At 43.5% G+C, this 14973-nt stretch overlaps 1 protein-coding gene across 1 annotated transcript in view; it reads right to left on the bottom strand.

The window, feature by feature from the left end:
- Positions 1-14973, bottom strand: part of LOC145410659 (uncharacterized) — a gene marked incomplete at its 5' end in the record, with an annotated part of 38269 nt that overhangs the window by 21003 nt on the left and 2293 nt on the right. Inside the window, one exon of the mRNA XM_080280772.1 lies at positions 7203-7344. Coding sequence (XP_080136898.1) covers positions 7203-7344 — 142 coding nt within the window. The remainder of the gene's footprint in view (positions 1-7202; positions 7345-14973) is intronic.

A 14973-nucleotide genomic window follows, 5' to 3' on the forward strand; every position in this document is an offset into this window, starting at 1 on the left:
TCTATCTGTATATCTGTCTCTCATGTCTGTTGTCTGTCAGTTCATGTGTCCGTTCGCTATCTGTTCATCTATTTGCCTACCTCTCTTTCTACCTGTCTGTCTATTTACCGATCTATCCATCCATCTATCTTTCTATCTGTCTGTCTGTGTATCTGTCTGTCTATCTATCTATCTATCTATCTGTCTGTCTGTCTGTCTGTCTGTCTGTCTATCTCTGGCGAATGAATTTTATGCTACACACAGACTGATACCTGGAATTGCTTTCTAACCTGTCTTCCTCCCTCAATATCTGCACAGCCATCTCTCTCTACCATTTTTTCCTTTCTGTGTGTGTGTGTGTGTGTGTGTGTGTGTGTGTGTGTGATTAAAAAAATTCTGATAATGATCTCGCCAATTTGTAATCAGTGGTCGGTGATTGGCTGCTTTGTGTGCCGTTCAACAGCCATTCTTCTAATTGCCGTGTCATAGAAAAACTCAATAACACGAGCCAGTGAACTATAACAAGAACAAAAATATAGTTATCTGATCTCCCCACTATCAATTTCTCGTAGCCAAATTAGTCCCACGCATGTTCAGAGATAGCCAAGAGGAGCACATTGGCATTTCTATCTCTAGCGTTATTGATCGATAGGCGTCAGGTCCATCGTTCTTTTCTAAGGTCAGGACAGGAGATGAAACGTCAGGTTACCGATATGACCCAGGATCCAAAAGACAGAGCTCCGAGTGGAAGACGCTAAGTTCACCGAGACTCCAAGGTGCCCATCAGTCAAAAACTCAAGTGGAAGTTATGTTGCGGCCATTTTTTTTTTTGTCATGCAAGGGGTTGTGCACAAAACAAAACAAAACAAAAAGCTTTCTCCAGGTATACTATTGTTAATGCGTTTCTCTACCTGGGAGCTTTGAAACATTTGCGAGAGCCAGTGAGATGTAAACAACGAGAGAAGTGGAATGACGAGTGGTTGCTTCAGTACGAAAACATGCCTAGCCATGTAGTTCTCATAATCCAACAGTAATATTCCAGTAGCTTCACATCTACCTGACTTAACACCGTGTCATCTCTGGTTCTTTCGCAAACTGAAGCCCATAATGAGAGGGACATTGTTTTGACGCCACAATAGAAGACATCCAATCAAACGACCAGTGTCTTGAAGAACATAACGTAAGATTATTTCCAACGATGCACTTAAGATTATTTCCAGAGATGCTTCCAACAGTGGCAGGAGCAAGTGTGTGGATGCAAGAGGGGAGTAATTTAAAAGGGATAACTGAAATATGTGCTTAGGCAGAGGCACAGATAGAGCTGAACATTCTTTTCCTATATATTATTAATTTTTTTCTGGGCATAAAACCCGTATTCGTATCCTCAATAATTTAAGACCATTACAACTCCTCCTACTACAAACAGAAGCACAAAATATTTACCAATTCTCTCTCTCATTCAGTATCTTAACATATTTATTCTCTCCTTCAAAAGTTGGAATCATGCATAGATTTCCTGTTTAATTTAGAGCTTGAACTCCTAATTTAAAAATATTCAACTTACAAAGAAGGGTCCCTTCAGATAGGAATTAGGTACGATGATGATGATGATGATGACAATGATACCTTTCTTCTATCATTCAAAACCTACAGCAAATATAAATACAGATTGTTCACCTATTTCCCTCCCTTTCTATGAACGACATATTCTGGCCTAAATTTAGCTCCCTTTAACTGTGCAGTGGGTAGCGTGACGAGAACCAATACGATGGGGAGTTGGAGGAGGTGGTTCATGATTGGTGGAGAATACAGGGACAGTGGGCACCCGTGAGGAAGAGGAGGAGGAGGAAGAGGAAGATGAGGAAGAGGGGGAGAAGGAGGAGGAAGAAGAAGAGGAAGCCCTAACCCAACCGTGAAACTATGTAACTGTGACCTAAATTTATTGAGACTGATATTCCCCCCCCATGTCAGCCATTTCCTTACACAGTGGAATGTACTCCAAAGGCCGACTCTCTTTGTTTTTTTGTCCGCACATACGACTCTTACTTTACCATGGCCACCCCAGTTTTGTCCAGCCCTTTATGTCCACACTCGCGGCTCATGCTTTCCAGCCCTCTATAGCAGTTCCCTTTCGTCCACAGTCATTTTCTCCACTCCTTTTTTTCATCCTTTCTTGTTTAATTCCCTTTCTCCAGCCCCTCACTGTCCACGTCGTCTTGCCCAGCACATGTCTTGTCCACTACTTTTTGTCCATACTCACGATCCCTCACAGTCCCCAGGCCTTGTTCCCAGCCCCATTTGTCCACATTCACTCTGCCACCGCCTCGCCGTGGAACTATTCCGGGAAAACCAATCATGTGGCCCCGTTCTTGCCAGGTGAGTAAAGCTGTAGGGCGGGACTCATTAAGCCGCTACACCTGGACCCCGTACTGGTGTGATGATGGTGATGGTTACTGTGTTGCGTTGGTTTGGTGGTGGTGCTGAGTGGTGAACTACGGTGTGGTAATGACGGGGATTTCTGTGTTACGGTTTGGGGGATTGATGGTGATTATTAGGCTGTTCTTGAATTATGCCTCCTTTGATTTCACCTTGACTGATTATAGCACGGAACCGCACTGCCTCCATAGTAGAGATTTGTGTACGCTCCAGATCTAAGGTGGATACGTAAAGTGTATTCACCATTACTTTGCCAATATTGTAGTCCATTTGCAGCTTATGTCACTTAACTCAACGGCAGAAAAAGACATTGCTACAGCTCTACACCTTTTCCATTGTACTTAATGACCAACATCATATTCTGGTGTTATACTTTTGTTGCAAGTTGGCATTCAAGATGGAGGCATGGCAAGTTAGTCCACCTTAGAATAAAAGGAATGTAGTACCAGTGTCTGTCTATTTACATACGCTCACACGATGTCGGTTCATACCCAAAGCAAATATAAATTATGGTACAAAAGCACAATCAATACAGCGCTTCGTTTTTAACGTGCATCACTTGCATTACAGACACCTCGTTCCTCTTCGTACCCCGCCGACAAGGGGAGGGGCTAGCATTGACTGCCACTCTCCCTCCGAGGCGGTCCGTCCCACAGTGAACCTGATATAAACTCCTTAGAGTTTAAATCGACAGTGGTTGCTTGTACCAGATCGCCTCTATACAGGTGTGGTGAGGTAGAAATATTTACCTCACCTCATCTTTAGGTGGTAATTATGATGATGATGATGGTGGTGATGATGATGGCAACTGTGTTCTTGAAACTTCGATGCCGTATCGCCAGAACGTAATCACATCATCCTTAGTCAGCAGTAGCATCCCCACAAAGTTTCAACGTGATTTCATTGGTTTTTCTGTCATCTGGTGGACAGACAATTAGACAAACACTGGGCGAAACCTAGCCTATGTGTACCTTTAGTCCAGAAAATAATTACAGGGGCACGAAGGAGAGAGCGTATACCTGTTCCCATCCGTGTATTGCTGGTACTGAATGAAATGATAATCGTGTCGTTGTTCTTTGACGCACGCTGATCACAATATTCTTATATTGTATGGAATTACCTCACAGTATATCATATCCTCACGTTGCATTACACTGCCATGATACGCGTATATATGATTTTACCAGTTACCTAGTTGATCCTCACGTTATTATTATTATTATTATTATTATTGGTGGTGGTGGTGGTGATGGTAGTAGTAGTAGTAGTAGTAGTAACAGTAGTAGTAGTAGTAGTAGTAGCAGAAGAAGCGGTAGTTGCAAATTACCATCCCAAAATTCTTCCAGTACTCCATCGAACGAACATAGAGACAGATAGAAATATAAGCTTAACATCGTCCCTCTTTACTGACTGGGGAAATATCACATCAATCTCGCACACAGGTAAAAACTAAAGCCTACGCGTGTATAGATGAATGAGAAATATAGATGAAAGAATGCTGACAGAAGGGCGGGCAGTTCAAACGTGCACACAGTCAGAGAGTCAGTCATTTCTGTGAGTGAGCGAGTCATAAATATCTTGGAAATATTTTGGTTACCTGTGTGTGTGTGTGTGTGTGTGTGTGTGTGTGTGTGTGTGTGTGTGTGTGTGTGTGTGTGTGTGTGTGTTTGTGTGTGTGTTGAAAAGGAAACTAAGGAAATTAATTCTAAGCTAGCTCTCGTATCCTTCTGACAGCAATGATTAATCTAAATGTAGTTCCGCGAAACAGGACAATAAAAGAGAGAGAGAGAGAGAGAGTGAGAGAGAGAGAATTTAGCTTCTGTATCCAGTTCAGCTATATTGAGCTATTTTGGCGACAGGTTTTTACTCAGTTAAAATAGAGATGCGAGTCAGCCAGCCACTCTTTCACCCTCACAAGTTATTCCAAAAATTCGACACTTCCTCTGTTTCGAAATTACACATCGGGGTCGCGGTGATATTGTTGTCGCTAGCGGGGATCTCAAAAAGGGCGAGGTCCAGCGTAGAGTTGAGTGGGTTTGATGGATTCTTTGGCTCGTGTTGTTGTTGCCTTGGGTGGTAACTTAACGCCCCTTCCGTAGCGATTTATCTTGGCTCTTACGGCCTTATATCCCGTCATTATGCTTTTGATACGAAGTGGGTCGATTAAAGAAGAAGTTCATGCATCATTGAGAACGATTTTAACCTTTTCAGTATCTCGTCAGCCCGTTTTTTTTTTTTTTTTTTTTTTTTTTTTTACATTAAATGACTTTCCTCAGCTTAGGGTGAGTCGCAAAAATTTTAGGATGTTGGCTATATCACTTATAATATTTTCAACTTCTCGTCAGCTTTAATTACGAGCGAGTGAGCGAAGCGAGCAAGATTGTTTATTCTTAGTTAAGTTTGGAAATGGGCGGCCCGGCCAGACTCGGCGCGACTTGACCGTCACTCTAAGCAGAAGCTAATACCTTTACTCGTATGTGGAACAGGGTTGAAATTCTCTATGCATGTGACAAATTTATTCAGTAAATTTTATCAACTATAAACTCACCCATAAAGGCGTAGGAACCCCTTGGAATCTCTAGTTTTCCAAGGCAGTGTTCGACTCTAATCGGTGAACGCCTCAGTTATGAAGAGTATCTTTTGTTCCAGTATATTTTTCATTGTTCACATACCGTCATCAAGAAATTATATTATATCAGAGGGAAACTGTGATGACATGGCGCTCGCTCGCTCGTCACGCGCTCACAAAGCACACTTGACTGGCATTTTATGGAGGTTGACGACAGGCGACTATAGTTTTATTTTAACTTATTTATTTATTTATTTTTAGCTTCTGGTGAGTCAAAGGAGTCTGCGAATGTCAAGGTACAATGCGAAAAATAAGGCGCCAAGAAAAAATGGTTACACCTCCTCCAACACCGACGAGAATACGACCCACTATTGACGTCAAGGAAGAGTAAAAAAAGAAAAAAAAAGGAAAAGAAAAATGCAATGACGGGTCCAGAACTGAATAAACGTGAGACTGAGACTATTTATAAGGAAAAAAAAGGATGTGTGTGGGTCGTGTGATGCATGGATTTTCGCTCCCCACGCACAGGAGTAATGCTGATAGTTTTTTTTTAAAGAGATTTACACACACACACACACACACACACAGATAGATAGATAGATAGACACAGACAGACAGATAGATAGAGAGATAGACAAAACAAGGGGACAATGATGTTCGCAGTTTCCATCGATGGGTGAAGCATTATTAAAGAAAAGGAAACCTAACACTGAGGACAAGCAGGAAACAGGAGGCCTTCAGGTGCGGTCACTGAGGAGAGCCTAGGCCAGGTGGATGATTAAATTCCCTTGAACAGGTGCATACGTGGCTGATCACCTGTATTATGGCCTTATTTCCGTAGCAACAATTATACTAGATTCTGACTACAGGAATGTGTGTGAGATAGGTGAGAGAGAGAGAGAGAGAGAGGGGGGGGGAGGAGAAGGATAGTGGGAGTATGCACTGATTTTTAAACGGTGCTTGGACACAAAGGAGACGTTCTCTCTCTCTCTCTCTCTCTCTCTCTCTCTCTCTCTCTCTCTCTCTCTCTCTCTCTCTCTCTCTCTCTCTCTCCTGTGTTGGATGGTGGGACGTAGGCGTATGTGTATATGCCACAGACTAAGAACCAATCGATGCAGAGGCGACACACCAAATCACCCACGCCAAAGAAAGAACTCTGAGGGCAAAGATTAGATGCCACAGAAAACATAGAAATCGCTGCGAAAATATGAGTCAGTCAGAGATCGCCACAGTATTTCGAAAAGAAGGATTCCATTTTTAAACCCACATATATCGTAAGTGCAAGCGTGTGAAAATTACATAAGTAGGTTTGTGTAGATCAGCGTAGTAAATATAAAACACATGTAAGATGACTTTGCTGTTCGTTTTAATACAGAAGTTGTTAATTGGCAGGTGATACTGATGAGAGAAGGGATGTTAAATAAAGGTGTGCCTACTAAGGACGTGTTCAGTACTTATTACCGGTTGGAGGTGGTGTTACTGAGAGGTGATGGTGAGGAGTGGTACTTACTGAAATCGTGCCACTAAGTAAAGGCATTGGCACTTAAATCGTTACAGTAGCACCGGCCACTTCAGTACAGAAAAATAAAGGTAAAGAGGCGACGCTGACTGAGGTACTGAGAAAAGGAATGGTTGTACTGAAATAGGAAGGACAAACTAGATGAAAGACAAGATTAAAGACGAGATGAAAGACAAGATGAAAGACGAGTGAATGACTGTGGGAGGACGTTTTACCGAGAAAGGATACCAGAGATGATACTGACGAGCGAAATCCTACACTCGTTTTACTCTAACTTGGCCTAAAATTGCCATCTCTTCATCATGAATACTTAACAGCAATGAGAGATTACCACTAGAATATGATGCTGGTCACGAAGAAGTGCAGTGGAAAGAATGAAGAGATGTAGCACTTTCTTCTTCTGCCACCGAGCTCCGTGAAAAAGCTACAAAAAGACCAAATCGAAAAAAAAAAAAATCGACAAACAGACCGAAATCGAAAAAAAGACCAAAATCGAAAAAAAAATCGACAAAAGACCAAAATCGAAAAAAAGACCAAAATCGAAAAAAAGACCAAAATCGACAAAAGACCAAAATTGACAAAAAAACAAATCGACAAAAAGACCAAAATCGACAAAAAAAAAACAAACTACAAAAAGACCAAATTCTCCGCAAACTTAATGTAAAAAGAGTATAGTACCGGACCATGCACAGGACTTACTTAGGACCGTCATAGTCGCAGCAGCAGCCTCGGTCCTGAAGCTGGGGTGCTCAGCGATGACCTCACAGCGGTACTGACCTGACGCGGCCACACGCAGCTGGGACAGGCTCAGGCTCACGCGTTGCTCACTACGGAACAGCTCCTGTGGGTGGGGAAGGGGGAGATCATCAGCATCATTATCATCATCATCATCGTCATCATCACTAGCAGAGTTATCACTATCAGGATAACGCTGTCATCATTTATATCGCGAATAATAATAATAATAATAATAATAATAATGATAATAAGAACTGAGAAGGAAAGGATTTACCAATTAACTCTGCAGTCTTGTGAATTAACCTAAGCACTGGAGTGGGATACTTCCGTTGTTATTCAATTTCTGTGTGTGTGTGTGTGTGTGTGTGTGTGTGTGTGTGTGTGTGTGTGTGTGTGTGTGTGTGTGAAACCTTAATGCACTGTATACAGTTTCCATGTCCCTCCCCCACAGGGTTCACGCTGGAGCAAGGCATCCCACACTTCAACACTAAGCCCTACTTCCTTCCCCCTCCCTCCACCAACGTCACAGCGCTGGAGGGTCAGTCTGCCTACCTGCACTGCCGCGTCGCTCAGCTCGGGGACAAAAAGGTAAGGCAGGAAGGTGTGGTGGTGAGGCTGGCTGTGTGTTGTGGTGAGGCAGGCTGTGTGTGTGTGTGTGTGCGTGTGCGTGTGCGTGTGTGTGTGTGTGTGTGTGTGTGTGTGTGTGTGTGTGTGTGTGTGTGTGTGTGTGTGTGTGTGTGTGCGTGCGTGCAACAGGGCAGCGGGGAGAAAGTAAGACAAGAAAACAGGATGAGAGTGCAACGGAACAGGCACGAAGGAAGTGTGACGGAAGTAGAGAGAGAGAGAGAGAGACCTCCCTTGCAGCTCTTCCTTGGCGATTTAGTTGTCATTTCAGTTTGGACTTATGTAGGCGCTTGAGTTGCAACATAAGTTGGCGCTTGAGTTAGCTCTTGAGTTGGCACTTACGTTGGCACCTGAGTTGGAGCTTACATTAGCACTTGATTTGGGACTTATTTTGGCGCTTGAGTTGGGACTTAAGTGGGTGCTTGAGTTTGGACTTAATTTGGCGGTTGAGTTTGGACTTAAGTTGGTGCTTGAGTTAGACCTTAAGTTGGTGCTTGAGAAGGACCTTAAGTTTGTGCTTGAGTTGGGAGCTAAGCTGGCCCTTCAGTTGAGATTAAGTTAGTGCCGAGTTGGGACTTAAGCTGGCACTTGAGTTGAGGCTTACTTTCTCGCTTGGGCTGGGACTTATGCTGACGCCTGAGTTGGGACCTAAGTTGGCAGTTGAGTTTGCATGTTGTCACTTGAGTTGGGACTGAAGTTGGCACTTGAGTTGGGACTTACGTTTGAGCTTGAGTTGAGACTTAGCTTGGTGCTTGATTTGAGACTTTGGTTGGCACTTGAGTTGAGACTTAGGTTGGCGCTTGAGTTTGGACTCAAGTTGGCGCTTGAGTTGGGATTTAAGTTGGGACTGGGGCTGGGACTTAATTTTGCACTTGAGTTGGGACTTAAGTTTGCTCTTGAGTAGAGACTTACGTTTGTTCTTAAGCAGGGACTGAGGTTGGCACTTGAGTTGGTACTTAAGTTGGCGCTTTACAGTAGTTGGGACTTAAGTTGTTGCTCAGGTTGGGATGAAGCTGGCGCTCGAGTTGGGACCCAAGTTGGCACTTGACTTGGCACTTAAGCTTTCACCTGCGTTTGGATTATTGTTGGCACTTGAGTTGCAACGTAAGTTGGCGCTTGAGGTGCAACATAAGTTGGCGCTTGAGTTAGAAGTTGACTCATGAGTTGGCACTTACGTTGGCACATGAGTTGGAACTTACTTTGGCACTTGAGTTGGGACTTAAGTTGGCACTTGAATTGGGACTTAAGTTGGTGCTTGAGTTGGGACCTATGTTGGCGCTTGAGTTGGGACTTAAGTTAGCGCTTGAGTTAAGACGAGTTGACACTTGTATTGGGACTTACGCTGGCACTTGAGTCGGAACTTAACACTTGAGTTGGCACTTAACACTTGAGTTGGCACTTAAGTTAGCACTTGAGTTAACACTTAAGTTGGGACTTAAGTTGGCATTTAAGTTGGCACTTAGGTTGGCACTAAATTTGCGACTTAGGTTGGCACTTGCACTGGGACTTGAGTTTGCACTTACGTTGGAACTTGAGTTGGCACTTAAGTTGCCACATAATTTGCCATAAGTTGCTACTGTAGTTGCCAGTTAAGGTGGCATTTGAGTTACAACTTAAGATGGCACTAGAGATGCCATGTAAGCTGGCACTTTACTGGTCATTTATGTTGCCACTAAAGTTGATGCTTAAGTTGCCATCTAGGTTGGCACTTTGGTTGACACTTAAATTGCCACTTAAGCTGGCATTTCAGATGCCAGTTAAGTTGCCACTTATGTTGCCACTTAGGTTGGCACATGTTTGTCGTGCCACTTAAGTAGCACTTAAGTGCAGACTAAGTGCCACTTAAGTGGCACTTAAGTGGCACTTAAGTGCCACTTAAGTTTCACTTAAGTGCAACTTAAGTGACACTAAGGGGAACAAGTGGAATTTAAGTGGCACTTAAGCGGAACGTAAGTGGCACTTAAATGCAACTTAAGTGGCACTAAAGTGGAACACAAGTTGGAACTTCCACTTAGGTGCCACTTAAGTGCTACTTAAGGCACTTAAATTGGCATTTAAATTGGGACATAATTTGTTGGCACTTGAGTTGGGACTTTAGTTGCCACTTGAGTTGGGACTTTAGTTGCCACTTGAGTTGGGACTTTAAGTTTGCGTTTGAGTTCGATCTTAGGTTGGCTTTTGAGTTGGGACTTATGCCTGCACTTGAGTTGGGATTAAGATTAGCGCTTGAGTTGGGACTTAGTTTGGCACTTGAGTTGGGACTTAGATTGGTGCTTGAGTTGGGACTTTGGTTGGTGCTTGAGTTGGGACTTAGCTTTGCGCTTGAGTTTGAACTTAAGTTGGCGCTTGAGTTGGGATTTAATTTGGCGGTTGAGTTGAGACGATATTTTGCACTTGAGTTCGGACTTAAGTTTGCTCTTGTGTAAGGACTTATGTACGTAGGTTGGCCCTTGTGTTGGGACATAGGTTGGCCCTTGTGTTGGGACATAGGTTGGCCCTTGTGTTGGGACATAGGTTGGCCCTTGTGTTGGGACATAGGTTGGCACTTGTGTTGGGACATAGGTTGGCCCTTGTGTTGGGACATAGGTTGGCCCTTGTGTTGGGACATAGGTTGGCCCTTGTGTTGGGACATAGGTTGGCCCTTGTGTTGGGACATAGGTTGGCACTTGGGTTGGGACATATCTTGGCCTTTGATATGAGATTTAAGTTGGCACTTGAGTTTGGACTTAAGTTAGGGCTTGAGTTAGGACTTGAATTCATACTTGTGTTAGGACTTAAACTGGTACTTGTGTCTGGACCCAAGTGGAACCTGTGTTGGGACTTGAGTTGGCACTTGAGTTTGAACTTTAGTTGGTCTTTGAGTTGGGATTTAAACTGACGTGTTGGGACTTTAGTTGGCAATTGTTTTGGGAATTAAGTTGGCACTTGTGTTGGGACTTAATTTGGCACTTGAGTGGGAACTTAAGTTAACACTTGAGTTGGCACTTATGTCACAACTTGAGTTTGCACTTAAGCTGGCATTTGAGTTTTCACTTAATTTTGCATTTGAGTTGGCACTTAAGCTGGCATTTAAGTTGACACTTACATTGACAATTGAATTGGCACTTACGTTTGCACTTGAGTCATCACTTACGTTGGCACTTGATATGGCACTTAAGTTTGGATTTAAGTTGGCGCTTGAGTTGGGACTTAAGCTGATGCTTGAACTAGAACTTAAGTTGGTGCTTGCCTTGGGACCTAAGCTCACCTTTGAGTTGGTACTAAAGATGGCGCTTGAGTTCAGACCTAAGTTGGCATTTGAGTTTGCACTTATATTGTCACTTGAGTTGGCATTTACTTCGTCACTTGAGTTGGGACTTATGGTTGCGCTTGAGTTGCAACATAAGTTGGCGCTTTAGTTGGCACTTAAGTTAGCTCTTGAGTTGGCACTTACGTTGGCACTTAAGTTGGAACTTACGTTGGCATTTGATTTGAGACTTAAATTGGCACTTAAGTTTGGTCTTAAGTTGGCGCTTGGGTTGGAACTTAAGATGGTGCATGAATGGAACTTCAGTTGGTGCTTGAGCTGGGATCTAAGCTCGCCCTTAAGTTGGGACTAAAGGTGGCGCTTGAGTTGGGACTAAAGTTTGACCTTGAGTTGACACGTGTTGGCGCTTGAGTTGGGACTAAAGTTTGACCTTGAGTTGACACGTGTTGGCGCTTGAGTTGGGACTAAAGTTTGACCTTGAGTTGACACGTGTTGGCGCTTGAGTTGGGAATTAAGTTGTCACTTGAGCTTGGACCCAAGTTGGCGCTTGAGTTCGGACCTAAGATGGCATTTGAGTTGGCACTAATGTTGTCACTTGAGTTGGGACTTATGTTGGCGCTTGAGTTGAAACATAACTTGGCGCTTTAGATGACACTACTTTGGCACTTGAGTTGGAGCTTACGTTGGCACTTCATTTGGGACTTAAGTTGGGACTTGAGTTGAGACTGTGCTTGAGTTAAGTTGGTGCTTGAGTTGGAACTTAAGTTGGTGCTTGAGTTGGGACCTAAGCTGGCCCTTGAGTTGCGATTAAGCTGGTACTTGAGTTGGTGCTTAATTTTTTGCTTGAGTTGCGACTTATTCTGGCGCCTGAGTTGAGACCTAAGTTGGTATTTGAGTTGGCATGTTGTCACTTACGCTGGGACTTAAGTTGACACCTGATTTTGGACTTAAGTTTGCGCTTGAGGTGGGATTTAGCTTGACGCTTGAGTTGAGACTTGTGTTGGCACTTGAGTTGGGACTTAGGTTGGCGCTTGAGATGCAGCATAAGTTGGCGCCTGAGTTGGGACTTAAGTTGACACCTGAGTCTGGACTTAAGTTTGCGCTTGAGTTGGAACTTGGATTGGCACTTGAGCTGGGACTTAGGTTGGCGCTTGAGATGAGACTTGGGTTGGCACTTGAGTTGGGACTTAGGTTGGCGCTTGAGCTGGGACTTAATTTTGCACTTGAATTGGAACTTAAGTTTGCTTTTGAGTAGGGACTGAGGTTGGCACTTGGTTTGGTGCTTAAGTTGGCGCTTGAGTTGGGACTTAAGTTGGCGCTTGAGTTGGGACTTAATTTGTCGCTTAAGTTGAGACTTAAGATGTCGCTTGAGTTGGGACCTACATTAGCGCATGGGTTTTGACCCAAGTTTGCACTTAATGTTTCACTTGAGCTGGGATTAATGTTGGTGCTTGAGATGCAGCATAAGTTGGCGCCTGAGCTGGGACTTAAGTCTGTCCGTCCGTCCTCTTCCTCTTGGCGCATATACAAAAAGTTAGCCTACAAGTACCAACACCTGAGTCACATATCTCTTCTACACATTGGTCTGTCCTTCAGCATCACCTGATCCAACACTCCACCCCAGCACTCCGCTCCGTTTCCCACCTTTGCCCTAATTAACTCAGGTGACTACTTGGCCCCCCGCTGCTCACCTTTAGTAGTCTCTCTCACTCCACACCTGTCTCACACTCTCATTCACTCTCATCTCATCTTCTCACCCTTCATTCTCTAAAGGTGTTTTCTGAATACATCGATTAAATTCTTTACTTAAAAGACTTATTAAATTATTCACTGTGGTTACGCTTCTAGTCTCTTATTGAACACGTCTTACTGTAGTACTTTCACTTTAAGTTGGCCCAGTTTTTTTTCCCCTCCTTTTACAGCCTTTTTTCCTCCTAGCTTAGTAGCAGAATAAGGCACCGCTACAATTGTGTGTCGTATCCATGGCACTTCTTTGTGACTAGCACCCCATGATGGTGTTAATTTCTTGATACACCTCAGCATTAAAGATGGAGAGATGGCAATGTTAGGCCAAGTTAAAGGGAACAGAGTATATCAGCCTCTCTCTCTCTCTCTCTCTCTCTCTCTCTCTCTCTCTCTCTCTCTCTCTCTCTCTCTCTCTCTCTCTCTCTCTCTCTCTCTCTCTCTCTCTCTCTCTCTCTCTCTCTCACATGCCCTTCACCTGTCTCCCCGGCAACACCTGGTCCCTTTGTAATTAGTGAACAGATTTCGATAACTACAGGTAAAATGGTCCCTTCAGTGAGTTCCATTGATTAATCGTATCTACCTGAATGAGTCGTATTAATTAATCGTGTCAACCTGAGCAGTGTTAATGATTCTCTCTCTCTCTCTCTCTCTCTCTCTCTCTCTCTCTCTCACACACACACACACACACACACACACACACACACACACACACACACACACACACACACACACACACACACACACACACACCAACCAAGATTTCCTGAACTACCACCATCACCACCACTCCCAGTCTGACTTTCACCACTACCACCACCATCGCCACCACAATTATCCTCATCACCATTCCTATGAACAGTGTCATTATCACCATCAACACCACCCCTTCTTCGACCACCACCACCACCACCACCACCTCTATCAAAACTGTCTCCACCATCACCATCACCACATTTACCATCACTCTCTCACCGTCACCATCCCTCTAATGTCTTTCCACACCATCACCATCACCACATTTACCATCACTCTCTCACCGTCACCATCCCTCTACAGTAATGTCTTTCCACACCATCACCAACACTCCCACCACGATTGTCTTCATCATCCCCACCTTTATCACCACCATCATCACTTCCGCCAACCAGCCACAACAACAACTCTCGTAATTATACACAAAATATGGCGCTTTGTGATATCTATTAGTGGAAAATAGTGATGATGATGATAATGGTGGTGGCACTTCATGTCAGTTATGTTTATTATGTAGTTTTTAATGAAAGCTGTGTTTGCATATCAAGGTTACATAAATGGCTTTCATGACAGCCCTTATCTATCTGTCTGTCTATTTTTTTTTCATTTTGACGTTTGAGTTTACATATTACAGCAGTTTGCTATATGTGAGTTTACTGTCGTGGTTCGTGATATGTGTATGTGGCGAAAAATACACGATTGCTTGAATGAAAGTGAAATATAAGAACATAGAAACTTGACTATGCTTCCCATGCCTTCATAGCTCCTTTCATGCCTGAGTCGACTGTTTCATAGCTCAGTCACACATTTCATGCCTCTTGTAGTGCTTGTATGCCCCTACTATTATTTTTTTTTTTTCGCTCACTTCTCTGTTGCATTTTCCAGCCCTTCGTTACTTATATCGCACCTGTCTTACTTCTTTTACACTTACGTTGTTAAGTCACGTCTCTTTTACTTTACAGCTCCCTATACCTTCCTTCGAAGCTGCTGTGGCTTGATTGGGAATGTACTCTTCTCATGATGCGTGTTCCTAGCTGCATATTGTCTAGGATTCGAATGAAAATCGTAGTGGAAATGTAAAATGGGTGCTGGTCGTTTTGCCCCAATATATACTACTCTGTGTTTACACCCTCTTGGCTCTACTAAGAATATATACTGATTCTAACACAAACACAACTACTGCAACGCTTTGATTTTCACATGCATCACTCTTCTTACAGACACTCCTTTCCCATTCGTACTTTGCCAGCATGGGGAAGGGATGATTCTCGCTATCACTCCCTCACAGAAGATCCAGTCCTGCAAAGAATCTAATATGGACTGATACAGATATACACACAGAGATCCCTTCTTTCGTACCTC

This window comes from Coenobita brevimanus, chromosome 86 (assembly GCF_032717465.1).
Source record: "Coenobita brevimanus isolate Jiangsu-jjx chromosome 86, ASM3271746v2, whole genome shotgun sequence".
Taxonomy (NCBI): Eukaryota; Metazoa; Arthropoda; class Malacostraca; order Decapoda; family Coenobitidae; genus Coenobita; species Coenobita brevimanus.